The following is a 16448-nucleotide window of genomic DNA, read 5'->3' on the forward strand; positions in this document are numbered from 1 at the left end:
GGCACCACTTAAGAAAAAATATCTCTGACTCTGGTGCACTGGGCATGCACACACCGGAACAAAAATGGACATGGGCAACACATCTCGAAGGAGAAGTTTTTTATTCCTGCTGGTTTCAAGGCCTCGTAAGAATGTGAAATACTAAATCTGAAGTCAGTGGAAGCTGCTGAGAACTCAGCATTTTTGAAATATCAGGAAACAAACAGGTGTCTAAATATGGACTTAGGAGCTAACTTCGGGCATCCAGTTTTGAAAATGCTTGCCTCAAATGCTTACGACCTTTCTAAATCATATTCTAATTTTCATTAGGTTTTATTAGATGCTTAACAAATGCTAGTCAAGTTTTCCTAATTTTTAAGAACCTTTTCTTGAAATGTCCCAAGAAAGGAGGTTGTAAAATAAAACAGATAGCTGCTGAAAAGCAAATATATTTATTATGCACTTTCATATACATAGGGTTTTTTGCTTAATATAATACAAGGAATAAAATAAAAATTTTACAATGTGAAATTCATTCAATGTACATTATAGGCTATATACAACCCAATCCAGGGAGGGGGGAAAAAAAAAGAGTCTATCTGCAAACAAAGTTAACTGAACAGATCAGATGGAGGATATTAAGCATAACACACATTTGCATAGCTGATTAATGAGGGAAACAGCCTTTTATTTTTTAATCAATGGTAATACTTTCAATACTGATCACAAGGACAAAAGGGCATCACTGTACCTCAATACCTTTTTAGTTCTGACAAATTTAAATACTTTTCTCTTTTGAAGACTTTCTCCACAAGTATATGGTATTGATGTTAATGTTCACAAGACAGTCTTTTCTCTAGCTTTCCCATCATGAATTTGTGATCACTTCTGGAGATGGTTGTTGGAGAGACTGCGTGAAATGTCAGGAGGAGGAGATAGGACTAGTCGCATAGTAGCTTATGAAAACAAGATCTGAAACAGAGAAATATTTGACAGGCTAAATTCTGGTCTGAGTTACAAGTGTGCAACCCCACTGACTTCTGTGTGATTGTACAGACAGCAGGACATCACCCAACATTTTAAAAATCCAAACTGAATTGCTAACATTTGGGGGATATTAGTTTTACTTTCTTAGCATGGTACAAACCACATAAGGTATAATATTAAAATCACACACAAAAGCAATGCGGAATGTCTCACACCCTCATCAAAGTATTTTAACAGAGTAATTCATGCTCTATTCCAAAGCAATACTGAAAAGCTGCAGGAACTGTTGTTTTGATTCTGAAAGTAACTTTTCAACAGGTCTTTCAGTTGATTTATATGTGGGGTTTACCCACCAACTGTTTCAAATGTAAATATTATTCATACAAAAACCTGAAGCTGTCTGGAAACTGTAGCCCATTGTGAAATGGACCCTGTGACCCAATGCGCACTTTGTAACAAAAATAAAACAAAACAAAACAATAAAATTAAATAAATATAATCCCAACGACAATCAAGTAGTAGAAAAGGTAAGCCTTCTGGGATATCTTTCTACAGAACAAAACATACACCCAATAGAAAAGAGAAAGTTGTGTTCTTGCACAGTATTGCAAATGCACTATACTTAAGGTTCATAACAAGTCTGCTGAAACTTTCTGGTACTCTCTCTTTACTGAACCATTAACATTCTTAAGGCTATTCTGCAAGAGTTCCATTGTGTTTATTTTATAAATATCCCACAGGGACAAAAAATTAAATACTTAAAACATTCACTTCAGAATTATCAATATTGCTATGGTGTCAACTTCTAACATTACATTTTACTACACATCATATGCCTATGAAAGATTTTCTTTTTACATTTGATAATATGAGTGAATAAGAAGGTGGTTCATTAATTAAAATAATCAAATTTAATTATGTTCTGATGACTGTTCACCACAGTAGTAACCTATCGAGATCTTTAGTGTCCCGGAATATACAATGTATATGCATCCAAGGGCCATTTATCTAAATTTATAAATGGATTATCATCATGACTTTGGATCACACAATTCAGGGAATGCACAGAATCACAATATGAGAAAAGTTGAATTCAAGTCTTTAAAGGAAATACTTATGTAGAAAATGTTAACTTTTATTATCTAGAGTCAGACTATGTAATAGTGAATGGTGCAATATACTTTCTATTTTCAGGTGTTAATCATTTTTATGACTCATGAGCGATGGAGTTAGAGTTGTGCATGTTCATCCCTTGTAAATGGAGAAAATTTCATAGTGTATATATACTGTTACATACAATGGACCTGTTTTTGCTTGCTTGCACAAATATTACACAGGTGTAAATTCACTTACTTTAATGCAGTTATTCCTGAGTTCTTATGGAGGTGTAAGTGAAAGCAGAATCAGGCCTTAAATTTTAGCACATTACACTTAAGCACCTAATATTGAAATTAATCGAGTTTTTTTTTTTTTTAACATACTAGACTATTTAGTATGGACTAAGTTTTGCCCTTGGATACATATGCATAGCTCTATCGTTTTCAGTGGTAGCCAGTCTGTACATCCAGATATCAAGCTGTAATTGTAGAAATTAGATTTTATTACAAAAAATCCCAGAGGTGTGGTGTATGGTTATAATCTTGCAACTCTACCATTGAACAAAGTAATTTTACAGACAGAACATACAAGTACTGTAAGTTCATCAAATACTGTTACCAGATTTGTTTTTCTTGAGAGAACTTTTGAAATACACAGGAAAATGACCATACATTATAGCAATACAAATATGGTATAAACTGTATGTTTAGTTTCTTTTGCCACAGGAAAATAAAATAAATACAAAAAGCACTGTCCTCCCATATATAGTTCATTGTGGCACATGCACATTTATCAAGCCTTCTGGAATAGGATATCAAAAATCCTTGCTCTTACAATTTCTCAGGTGTTGTCAGGGAAACACAGCATATATTATTCTGCAATTAAGAAAAAAAAGTGCTTATTCTGTGTATTACATACAAAGTACACAAAATAAACTTCTGAAGCACAGAGAGTTACACTGAGAAGGCAGCCTTAAAATTTAGGCACATTACAGTAATTAAGGTAATTGTACTGTGGTAATCACATTCTTAGTTTTCTAGGTGGACTACCAAGCATTATATGCTTTCATCCCAGGCAGCTGATTAAACCATTCCAGGCAGAAACTCTTCTGTTCATAGCATCATGGAATTGGCCTAAAAGTGCAAAATTAAAAAGTTAAATTTGGGAATACTACATATACATACAGTATATACAGAAAAACAACTACACACATAGTTTCTAACTAAAGATATTTAGAAATATGAGTCTTGAAACAAAGATTTTCTTTAAAAACAAAAATACACAATTGCATTCACCATCCATCCTGGCACTCATATGGCTCGAATACCAATGGAAACTTTTGAAAATATTGCCAAAAAAAGGCAACAAGTGGTGACAGCTGGAGTTCCATTCCTGGAAATCCTTGGATATTAGATTGGCAATGAGATTCTACATGATGAAGTAATATTTTCTAACATGATGTTCCATAGGTAATTCACTCAAAATAATCAAGATTAATCGATGAAATATTTTTTGGGGCAGGCACTGAGCTGAATTTCAAGAAGTATTCAATCTCTGTTTTGCTGGTTAGTGGATTTTTTTTTTTTTAATTTGGATGTGGCAAAGAAATAAAGAAGACTTCGAAGTAAAAGATAGTTTTGAGGCTGCACCATGCAGCTGTCTCCACAACTGATATGCAAATTTACATTTAAAAAACATAGTTGTAAAAAAGGATTAAAAATGCAAAAGCTGCTCTTTAGTCATATTTCACTTTAACACTATGCAGGTGGGCAGGTGTTAAATGGAAAAAGAGCTAAATGAACAGAGTCAACATACAGTTATAATATTATATATGGGGTTATTTCACAAACTTTTTTTATATTTTAAATCTATTTAAGTCACACAATTCTAAAGAGTTAGCAAATTGAATGATTGTATCTACACTCCTGCAGAGTTTTGTTCTGGTGGGTTCAGTATGGTGGAGTCCTTGACACAGCTTCCACAGTTCCATCATGTTGTTTGAATTTCATTTCACTTAGTTATTATTTAAAGACAGTGTTTGGGGTGCTCACATTATAGAAGAGTTATGAAATAAAGGAACTGATTATGCAGCATGTTAACCTTATAAAATATTATATGCATCAGGGGTAAAATTTTCAAACACACAAAAGTGCCTTAGGAACCTAAGTCCCATTTTCAAAAATGACTAGCATACTTTGGAGTCTAAGTCCTGTTGACTTCTAATGAGATTTAGGAACCTAAGTAACGTAGGTGCTTTTGAAAATTTTACCCCAAGACATCTACTAGAAACAAGGTTGCAGCTATAGTTGCTATATAATTGAAGATAGATAGTAATACTAAAGTTTTATATAGAGGCAAACTCTGAATGGCCTTTGTCTGAGCCATCAAGTTGTTTTAACTGGTTAGCATTAGAGTTGCATCAAACATTTCGGGAAGCAGCTTAGGATTTTGTATAATACTTTGGCTTTCTTCCCTTTACAATAAACCTCAGGAACTAAACTTGTAGCCTAGGAATAGTAGGAAGGGACAGACATGTGGGTGAAAATGACTTCTACATTCCAAGGCAGCCTGGGATAAAAACCCTCTTCTTTCTTTTGCTAGAGCAAGATGTATGAATGTCTCACCATCAGGTAACTGACACAAAACTAATAAGCAACTGTTCACAAAAAAAATCCTTGTTGACTTGCTGCAAGATTAAGCCAGCTAACAAGAACATTTTTGTTTTAAGAAGGAACAAATCTGGTCTGTCAGCATTCTAATGTTAATGTAAATGAACAAAAGAAATATTATGGGAAATAAGCAATGTATATGAAGCTTTTCCATTTCAAAAAGATGCTGCTCCTCTGAAACTCAAATGTTTATTGGGATCATTATTAATAAAGTCAAAATACCTTAAAAAAACCTCAAACTTCATCAGGATGTAGCAGGTATGAGGGTTGGAGGAGAGTGAATTAACTATTTAACTAACTCCTGGATAATTTCTGTAGGGAAAAAAGGCTATTGAAAGCTGCAGAATTTCTGGTTGAAAATGTATTACATAGAGAGTGAGAAACCAAAATTAATTTAATTTGGAGTCTTAGATTATACTTAAGAACTTTTGTATGAATACACAATTCCCACACTCAGAAAACTAGCCCAATAATCTAGAATGAGATGCATGAAGGCCATTTAGAATCCCATCTCCTTTAAAGAGGCATTGTTCTGTATTTCTCTCACTGCAGGATATAGCCACATTAAATATTTCAATTTAAAGTTGTAGAGAACTTATTCTAGTAACTTGAAAGAATATTTTACAGTTTCTTGAAGAGTGTATATGTAAACAAATGAATTTCAGCGTAGCACTGAAAATATAGCAAGGTATTTTAATGTTATCCTTTCAGTTGAAAATAATGCCGTGAATCAAGTCTGTATGAAGCATGCTACTAATTCAGCTACTTATCAAAAGTACTGGAGCAACACCTTGCCTTTAGCTTTATATCAATTTACAAGAAAGTGTACTGATCATCCAATTGTTTTATGCTGATGTTTTGAAAAACATTTGATAATGTAGAAATCCAATGAGCACATGTGAAAAAAATCTGACACTTCACAATTTTTATTAAAAATTTGTGATTCTTTAAAAAAATTTACACTAGTTATATTTTATTTATTTAAAATGCACATATTTTGTCTATGGGTTGTCTACATGGTGTATTATTGTGTACCGGCTAAGATGCAAGTTCTAGTGAATACCAGTGTGTCGCAAGCTATGCATGTGGACCCTGCTGGCGTGCATTAAAAGCTCCCCAGTGTGCAGTGACATAATACTATTTGGGACTATGCCAACATGCACTAAGGAATTTTTAGTGTACGCCAGCAGGGTCTACATGGACTGTGCAATACAATGGCGTCCACTAGCACTTACATCCCAGCTGGTGCACACTAATGCACCATGCAGACAAGTCCTATGTGATAAGTGGTTTACCTATTACAGTGGTGTTTCTTTCTTGTAGTTGAAGCTTGGGTCAGTTCCCTCAAGCTGAAGTTTTAAGGCTTGCTTAAGGCTTAGTTCTGTCTCTGAAGGATAGCCTTCCAAAACTTCTTGAAGTCCTCTCTCCTGTCCTGTTCGCGGGACGGAAACCCTACCAAGAAAAACCTGATTGCTTTGAAGGTGATAATTTGGGTTTGTCATTATTCCATTTCGCTTCTTCTGTTCCCCACTCTGTTGGTGAATTAGGAACTGTTGCTGAGGTCGACAAACTTCTTGCTGAGATGGAGGGACCAAAATTTTGCACTGTGACTCGGCTGGCATTGATTTAAGTGGCACACTGGTCCCAGATTTAGCAACAGGTATTCGTTTATCAAACTGAGTCATTTCATATTCTAAAACTTTTGGCTGGGAGGAGCTGCTCTGCTTGATTTTTTTCCCAGCAGATCCAGATTTGCTGGAGTTTTCTGTTTTCCCCCCTTTGTTTGCTTTAGTTGATTTCAAACTGGGTTTTACTTGGCTCCATTCAAATTCACTACTTGGTGAATTATGATTCTGACTTAAGGAATGAGTTGTGGAAGAAGGAGAAACAATTGACTGCCTGCTTCTGCTACGAGGCAGTGAATGCTGCTGTATTTGTTCTGTAAATGACATACTATGGAAACTATCAATAGGCACTGTCTGAGCAGTTGCTGTAGATGATGTAGTACGCAGAGAAGAGTTTTTGGAACTTTTCAGGGAATTATTTGATAAAGACGACTTCTGGCGGTCCACTGTAGAATCTGGAGATTCTGAAGGAGAACTGAAAGCATGAGCAGGCCCATTAGACAAACCACGCATAGTAGGCTGCATATCTCCTCCACCAGTGCTTCCTGAACTATTTGATTTTATTGTTAATGACTGCATTTTTGAAGAGACTGACTGCAAGGGTTTTTGCTCCATTGTGTGGACTGGTGATGGAGTGCAGCCATTTAGACTAGATGCACCATATTTTTCCAGTAATTTAATAATCTGAGAATGTCCATTTTTTGCTGCAACACGCATAGCAGTACGTCCAAATTGATCTGCATGATTCGGATCAGCACCATGCTCCAGTAATATCTGCACAACATCAATGTGTCCTTCTTGTGCCGCAATGCAGAGTGCAGTAGCACCTTGATTACAGGTGTGGTCAACTAAGGCTCCATGCTCAATCAAAAGCCGAACTACTTTCACATGGCCTTGCCAAGCAGCAGATTGCAAAGCAGACCGCTTCTCATTGTCTGCAGCATTCACATCAGCATGGTATGTTATCAGTATCTGCACCATCTCCAAATGGCCCTGCCAGCAGGAAACATGGAGTGCTGTCCTTCCTTCTGCATCGCTTGCTTCTACATTTGCACCATTTTCTAAAAAATACTCCGCCATTGTAAGCTGGTTTTCTAATGCCAAGATGTAAAGTGTTGGCCGGCCATCAGCATCTTTGTAGTTTACATCTGCTCCATGGCCGAAAAGTAGTTCAACTATATCTCTATGACCTTCTAAAGCAGCAACTCGGAGAGAATTTCTCCCATCGTAGCCTCTCTGATCAATGTTAGATTTATTTTCCAGTAATATCTGTACACAATCATAGTGACCTTCTTGTGCAGCCAGTATGAAAGGTATACGTCCATCATTATCAATTTCATTTGTTCTAGCACCTTGTTCTATAAGTGCTTCACATATCAACCTGTGACCTTCAAAAGCTGCCATGTGCAAAGGTGTCCATCCTGCATCATCTCTATGATTTTCATCTAGTCCTCTGTCCAGCAGAGTCCGTACTACTTCAACATTACCTTGGGCAGAGGCTATACTAAGAACTGTTCGCCCTTCACTATCAATGCTATCCACAGCAGCACCCCAAAATAAAAGAGTATTTACAACTGAAGCATGGCCCATAGAGGCTGCTGCCAGAAGGGGTGTACGACCATTATTGTCAGTGTGATCCACATCAGCTCCTCCTTCTAGAAGTAAGTCAACAACATCTACATGTCCTTCGTAGGCAGCTACCAGCAGCGGAGTCATACCATCTTTGTCACAATGATCTACTTCAGCACCACGGTCAATTAAAAGGCTAACCACTGAAGCATGCCCCTTACTAGCAGGTACACAAAGTGCAGCAACAGACAGAGCAGTCCTTCCATCCACATCCTCATGATTTACCTCTGCACCATGGTCAAGGAGGTGCTCCACAATCTCTTTATGTCCCATGTATGCTGCTGCAATCAAAGCCGTTCTACCTTCATTATCAGCTTTGTTGACTTCAGCTCCATGTTGTAGCAGATTCAGCACTATATCTTCATGTCCTCCCCATGCCGCTGCTCTCAAGGCTGTTCTACTGTCAGCATCTGCACAATCCACTTTGACTCCAGCGTAAAGGAGTGCAGAAACCACCTCGGTGTGTCCACCCCAAGCTGCAGATCGTAGTGCTGTCCAGCCATCATGATCAGTGTGATTTACATTAGCCCCACATCCAATCAAACAATTGACAACCTTGGTATGTCCTTGTCGAGCAGCTAAAGTAAGTGCTGTCTGCCCATGAGTATCTTCTATTTCTAAATCTGCTCCTCTAGAAACAAGTAAGTTAACAACATCAAGATTACCACTATATGCAGCATTAGCTAACAATGTTCTCCCATTTGAATCACACTGATTTACTGATGCCCCATTATCTAACAGGGTACGAATGGAATCTTCTCTTTCCAGAGCTTGTCGTACAATGCAAGATGTACGGTCATCTTCACTGTTGACATGAGCACCAGCTTTTACTAGCAGCTGTAGTACTTCCTGCTCTTTCGGGATTAAAGTGGACAAAGAGTCTTTGACTGGTGTGCCATTCCATATCATCCACAAAGCCAACTCAGAAGTCTCTAACTGCAAATTTGAATTAATTAGATGCAATGCAAATTCTTGGGCCTCTAATGGTGTCAAATCCTTTGCTCGACAGGTGTAACTCATTGCTAACATTCTGTGTCCCTCTGCTGCATTACATAAATATTTCTGTGTACAGTGCTTTACATCCAGCAGCCATTCTGCAAAACTGTAATGAAACAAAATTTTAGTATTTCCTAGCCCATCAACAAGAACTTTTGACAGAACATCTAGTTTGCGTTGAAAGTCTTCCATAGTCAATGTCATGTTTTTGGTCCACACTGCATGATACAATTCTATTGTAGTCAATGGCCTACAAGCTGCAAGAATTACATTCAGAATTGGCTGGACCTTTGCAAACTGTTTTCTTACAAAAAGCCTCTGACAAAGCCAGAGATATAGGCCATTTAGTGTTCCAGGAATGTCACGGATCTCTCTTAGCATGATAAAATTTTCCACAACTCCATCTAGGACACGTTCTAGATATAAAAAGCAACCACTGCTTTTGATGTGAAGCTGGTTCAGCATTTCTGCAGTTTCTTTTGTGAGATGTTGTCTCAGTGCTTCTTCTTGATCTAAACGATGGAGAATATACTGCTGCACATCTTTCACAATATATGCCTTTCGGAGATCATCTAGACTTATTTTTCGAAAACCTATTAAAAAGAGACAAGAAAGATAAAGGTCAATGAACAATTCTATGGTTTAGTTTTCTACTGTTTTTGGTTGTTCAATATTACAAAAGAAAAAGAAGGCTTTTGGTCAGGAAGTTTGGGAAGCAGGAGAAATGATGTATGTATTAACACAGTATATCTGAAATTCAATGATAAACATCTAAACTAATAACAGTAGCTGAGAACTGTGCTATAATGTATAAAGAAGCATATTTTTTCATATTCCACCAAAAAGAGAAATGTACATTAGTAAACAAAACTGAACTGGACCATGGGGCAGGGATTGTGACACTGTCAAACAATGCCAAGCACACTGACAGCACATAAATAAATAAATAATCGGAAATAGTAAAAAAACTGATCTGCACCCTTAACATAAAAACACATTCTATATTAGGAATATGAGAAATTTAGGAACATAAGTTGTCTTTGTTTGTTTGTTTGACGGACCATCTAGCCCAACAGCTCAGCCTTTGGTTCATCTTGACTCCACTTCTCGCTTTTTAAGAATACTCTTTAATTCATTTGAAAGTTGAAATCTAATCTTGGCTTCACAATCATCTACTCAATAGGCCCAATCCTATTCAACATTTTCATCAATGATCTGAAAGTAAACATAACATCACTGTTGATAAAATTTGCAGATGACAAAGACCGGTGGAGCGTTAAATAATGATGTCAGTCATACAGAGCGATGTGATTCCCTTGGTAACTTGGGCACATTCAAAGAAAATACATGTGAAAAAGACACCCCTTGAGCAACACAAGCTATATTGTCCTAAGCACTGTTCACACCAGCACTATGTTGGTGGAAGAGCATCTCCCGCCGACATAGCTTCCGCCTCTCTCAGAGGTGGAGTAATTAAGCATCTTCACCACACATACTATAGCTGTGCCGATGTAGCATTGTAGTATAGACTTGCCCTGTGAAACTTAAATCTGTTTAATTTATCAAAAAAAGAATGAGAGGTGACTCAATTACAGTCCACACATACCAGGGAGAAAGTACCAAGTTCTAAAAGGCTCTTAAATCTAGTGGATGAAAGCATGACAAGAATCAATGGCAATCAACCGAAGCCAAACACATTTCAATTAGAAATCAGGCTTTTTTTTTTTTTTTAAAACAGTGACAGCGATAACCATTGAAACAAACTACTATGGGATTCCCCACCTTTTGATATCTTCAGATCACGATGGTGTCTTTTTGGAAGACATGACTTAGTGAAAAACAAATTATTGAGCTCATACAGGAGTAACTGGGTGAAATTAAATAGTCTATGATATACAGTATGTCAGACTAGATGACGCCTTAAAAACTCTATGAACCTATGACTATTCCTGTGCTTAAATCTTTGCAGGCCCAGGATATCTGAATGATGACCTTGTGTAAGTGTAAAAGTACAAGTAGGATCTAAAAAAGTACCTAACAGAATAACAGTATTACTACTTATTTATCTTCCTCATTAAAACATAGTAAGCTATTTGCCTTTTTAAAAGTTACTAAACACTGGGGTGAGGATTTCAGTACTTCCCCACTATTCTGTATTACCTAAATAACTGTGTTCTTTAAAGTGCTGACTGATTTCTGTATCTAGCAAAAATAAAATTTCAACACAAGTACTAAAAACCTCTTTAAAATGGACTAATCTGAATCTTAAAAAATGATCCAGGCAGGTAAGAACAATTATAATTACTAGTATTGCCCTCTGAAAATTAAAATTTTAATATACTCTAATGCTGAGAGTTGAATACACTCTACATTTCAGAAAGAATTAACCATACCATTTTAATATTTTACTCAATTCTTGTTTGAAATTAATGCAGCTATTTTGATTTGGAACAATATTATAGTTATATACTGTAGAAAAGGATAATTCACTCACATTAGAGGAAATTATGGTTAACAACAAATGCATAATCATGGAGAATTTCCAAGTTAAAAATAAATACAATTTACTGCTGATAGCGTGATCAACTTAATCTCCCTTAACAGCCTTCAAAATATTGAAAGCAAACACTATCAGAGAGCTATTTAAATATCCTTTTAATCCTGTAAAGTGCACAGTATATGATTCTGCAAATGAAGGTTGTAACGTAGATCAATTTCCAACTTCTTCAGCAGTACAACGAACCAGGTTTCCTCAATGTCACGTGGTCCCTTTGTCTTCCTCTCTGTTCTTAAGAGGAAGAAGGGAAATAATTATACATACAAGAATACTACACTTGGAAATATGTCAAAATTGGACTCTTGGAAGTTTTAGTAGCCTGCCTATTCCCAGAATGTAGCAGATGCATAGAATGTAGTGTATAAAAAAAATCAGTTACATGTAGCACACAACCGATCTCTGTCATTTGAAACATCAGCCTTGAGAGTGCCAAGTTTTGTATTTGCCACAGATCCAGTTTTTTTTTCTTAACAATAAAACATAACAATGCTTCCATACCATTTTTCTGGAAGCTACAGAACTCTAAGAAACACTAGAAGTCACAAAAACAGCAATTTACGTTGCTGAGTAAAAATAAATAAATAAATAATTCTAGGCCACAATTGTACCTCACCATTCCAGAGAGAGACAGTAACCTCATCCATCCACAGTAACAACTTGCAACCATTTTCTTAGAGTCAGCTAATCTGCCTTAAAAACTTTATTTTTGAAACCAAAAGTGGTCATCAAACTGCAATTTATCTTGAGGGAGAAGCAATCATGTGGTAACCAGTTCAATTCAGTTTTGACCATTATTCCACAGAGCTAATAGTTTGAAGTGGTACTATGAAAAATGGCATTGTTTGGATCTATGTTTGTGTTTAACATGACTTCCAGATCTAAATACTCCGTTTACAAATTTTGTTCTAGCTGCAAATTCAACCTGGAATCTAAGACTTAAGACTTTTCAAGCACCCTCACTAAAGGTTCTGCATCCCATATTAGGTCCTCCGTGGTACCTGTGCAACCCCAATTACCTTCATTGGGGTTGCGTAAGTAATACTGACTAGAGTTTAGTGAACAATTCTGTTAATATTGCTGAAGAAAGAATGTAGTATAGCTTAGGGATGCAGTTTCATACCTTTTGGAGCTTAGGACTGGATGTAACTACACACACCGACATGAAATGCAGCTATTTCTAGAGTGGAGGGTGGCAGCAAGCCAGCACACAGCCTGCATCATCACAGTCCTATAATGAGGGAGGGATATTTCTGGCCAAAATAATCAGACTAAAACCCTTATTCTCGATAAAGGAACAGGAATATCTTTCACCTCCAAACAAAGCAGAAAGGATCCTCCCAACTCCACCCCATTTTTTTTTTTAGAAGTGTCATAAGGAAGCAGACTGCAAAATACTTAAATTAATGGCCTTGGAAGAATGATGGACTGAGCTGTCTCTGTCAGGATCTTAACCCCATACTTCCACAGAGATTTAGGTATTTTAAATTGAAGCTCAGACTATGTCATCCTCTTTATCATATATAAATGCCATTCTGAAAAATGGCTGAAAAAAGTCAGAGTTTAAAGCCAGGAGGAACCATCAGATTCTAACATCACAGGACACCAACACCACCCACACACTAAAACCAACAACCAAAATTAGACCAAAGAATTACAGCCAACAGGAAACTAGACTATTATATGTCACAGGCAGAGAACAGGAAGGACAGGGGTGCAACCAGTGCCAGAGTCTCCTGCAATGCAGCGAAATGATTAAATTAAATATGCCCAGATAATCTCAGCAAGTGACCAGCACTCCATGATGCAGGGGAAGGTGAAAAAACCCTAAGGGTCACAGCCAATCTGACCAATTCCTTCCCAACTCTACATATAGAAATCAGTTAGACCTTGGTATCTAAGCAAGAACCATCCAGCTGAGAGAACAAACTTGGACCCACCTCAGAGCACGGACCCATCCCATCCAGTGTCCCATCTCCAGCCATGGGCATCTCTGATGCTTCAGAGGAAAAAGAAAAACACCCACCAGAATACATCAGGGGCCAAGGGAAATCCCTTCTTGATCCTTACAGGCGACCAAATGAAGCCCTGAAGTATGAGCTTTTTGGAACATAAGAGGTAAATCAGAAGGGACCACCAGGGCTGCTGAGCCCTGCCCACATCATCATGAGCCACCCCATCGTACAATCCCATTCATAAATTTGTTCAGCTCTTTCAAAACTAATTGTGTTACTTGCCCCACAACTTCTATTGGGAGGCTGTTTCAGAACCTGACCCCTCCTGATGGTCAGACAATTTCTTGTCATTTCCATCATGAATTTGCTCCCAGCCAATTTATATCCATTTGTTTCTGTGCCAACAGTATCCTTCAATTTATGTAGCTCTTTACCCTCCCTGCCCTGGTGTTTACCATTCCCCGACAAATATCTTTATAAAGCACAGTCATATCCACTCTCAGCTTTCTTTTTGCTGAGCTCTTCTAGTCTTGTCTCAAACTACATGCTCTCCATTTCCCTTTGTAATAAGCTTTATACACAAAAAGTTAGAATTACAAGAATTGAGGTTCTAAAATTTCCATCGCTAGCTCAGACTGAAGGACTAAATTAGACAAAGCTGTGATATTTTCTAAGCATTTATGTAAAAGGAAGGCATTTTACGTGTCTAAACAAAAATCCTGCAAACTTGCTTTCCAACCACATCAGAGAAAATAAGCCACTTCCATTAGGCTATCATGGATGAGAAGCATCAAAACATTATGAAAAAGTTACTTTTGTTTCAGATACATTCCCATTACCTTCTTGAGCTCAGCAAAACAGGAGAGCAGCAGACACAACTCACAGTCCCATGACCCCGCTTTTGCATTGTTCAGATTTTTCTTACAACACATCATTTTCTGTCCAATATGGATTTCCCTGATTTATTAAGTTCCCTGGCAGCTCTATAAACAGTTACAAATGTTTGTTCAGTTACAAATGTAATTCTTGGCATCTCACTGAGGTCCTGGGTCATTCAAAACAAAACAAGAGTATCTTCGCTATACAGATACTTTAAGAGTAAAAGGATCCCTTTCAAAGCTCAGTACAACAAATACACATTCTGAACAAACAAATTGTGTTAAATACCATATTTTTTCCTCTCAAACATTTATCTTAAGCATTTTATTAAAGAAAAATTTAAACCAAATATTGTGTGTATATATATTACATACACATACACATATCCTTCCTTCACTTAACTCAAAGCATCTTAAATATTTATGATGGAAGAGAAATACAATATTTTAGCTATGAATAATTTACACTGCTGATCTCAGAAGGATTCAATTAGGTATTTATATGAACTTTTATGCATAACCTCCTCATAAGGAGCTGTGTGATTCACAGAATATCATCCTCTTGAAAACTGAAACACTGCATTTAACGTTTCTGCCTAAGCATGTGCAGGAGACTATACATTCCACATTCCATCACACTCACCAGACACACCTGCAATATCAAATATAACAGAATGAGTTAGAGAAGCCTCAACTTTGAATTTTGTTGCTTTCATCACCCTCTGTCACTGCATAAATATTTATTTATTCCTTAAAACTTTATAAAGAGAACACAGGCTCTTTAGAACATCTTACTCCTCCCAACCTGTAAGAACTATTGATTACTAATTGCTTACGTAAAACTATATTAGGGAGTTTTTACAAATGCATACAGAACTTCATGTTAGTTAATATATTATATTCCATTATATCAACCTGTGCAAAAGTGCAAGAAGAGGAGGCAAACATCAAATAGCTAACTAAAAATCCTACCCACTGGCGAACACTTCCCCCAATTTTAGCTTCCAAGCCTTTAAGTAAAAGTTTAAAAATTTTAGTATAGGAGTACAAAAAGTTCACATCTACATAGATATATGAGACAAAAGATGTTTTATAATCAAACTGCACAATTTCACACAGTGAAATCCACTATTTGTTACCATCCAATTTTTAAGTTCTCACCCATTTTGACTTTATAAATTACACCAGTGAGACAGCAAGGAGATAGCAAGCATCTATGCCCATGACAGACCATCATGATGTCAGAGATAACTCAATCATTTACCACACTTATTCCACAGCTAATTTTGCATGCAACAGTTTTATTGGTTATATGAGGAAGACTGCACAGACGGTGAATTACTTGGCTCAACTGCCACAGTTCTTCAAAACTATGCACACAACACAACCAGCATACACAATAACTCAAACACACAGAGCACCTCACTGCAGCATCTACCCATCATTTGCTCACCTGCAGAAATCCATACAACTCTCCCACCACAACACAACCCAGGCACCAATCAACACAACCACCCACAGAACACAATCAGCACACGTAATAACTCCAAACATCACTCAGAAGCCTAGAACGGCCATTGAGTCAGTGGCAAGCAATGAAAACAGCTACAAGCACGTCTGAGAGCTCTTTCTGTTCAGAATAGCACCAGGTTCAATCACCACTGAGATTCATGGCCTGTTACCATCTAATTTTTTACTTCTCAGCTTTTTTTTAAAAACACAGGGATTTAGGAGTTACATCCATGCAATAGCATGGGCTTTCTGCTGCTTTTATCAATTTTCTTTGGATGACTGAAAGAGGAAACCTCAGCTCCACAAGGGACAATCGATTTTATTAGTGGAATTTAGGAGTAGGATAGACGAAGTAGAGTCAGACAAACAAGTTGAACTTTTGAACTTCAGTAAAACTTGATTATAATTTTTACATAATTCTCCTCAATTGCTAAGCACCTTTTCTCTTCCTAATTTTAGCCAGGATCACAACTGGAAGGAATAAAATACTGGAAGTCAGTATTCTCAACATCCTACCCAACCAGAACCAGGAAGTAGCAGAAAATGTATTACAAAGCTTATGCTCC

The 16448-nt window shown here is 37.0% G+C and overlaps 1 protein-coding gene across 3 annotated transcripts in view; it reads right to left on the minus strand.

The window, feature by feature from the left end:
• Window positions 1-412: 412 nt before the first annotated feature.
• The window catches only part of ANKRD50 (ankyrin repeat domain 50), a 48620-nt gene continuing 32584 nt past the window's right edge, over window positions 413-16448 (minus strand). For all 3 annotated transcript variants that reach the window (XM_077815198.1, XM_077815200.1, XM_077815201.1), the window contains 2 exons: window positions 6029-9576; window positions 413-3197 (listed from right to left, as the gene is read on the minus strand). In XM_077815198.1, coding sequence (XP_077671324.1) covers window positions 6032-9576 — 3545 coding nt within the window. In that variant the 3' untranslated portion in view covers window positions 413-3197; window positions 6029-6031. The remainder of the gene's footprint in view (window positions 3198-6028; window positions 9577-16448) is intronic.

The sequence above is a fragment of the Eretmochelys imbricata genome, chromosome 4, assembly GCF_965152235.1.
Source record: "Eretmochelys imbricata isolate rEreImb1 chromosome 4, rEreImb1.hap1, whole genome shotgun sequence".
NCBI classification, from domain to species: domain Eukaryota; kingdom Metazoa; phylum Chordata; order Testudines; family Cheloniidae; genus Eretmochelys; species Eretmochelys imbricata.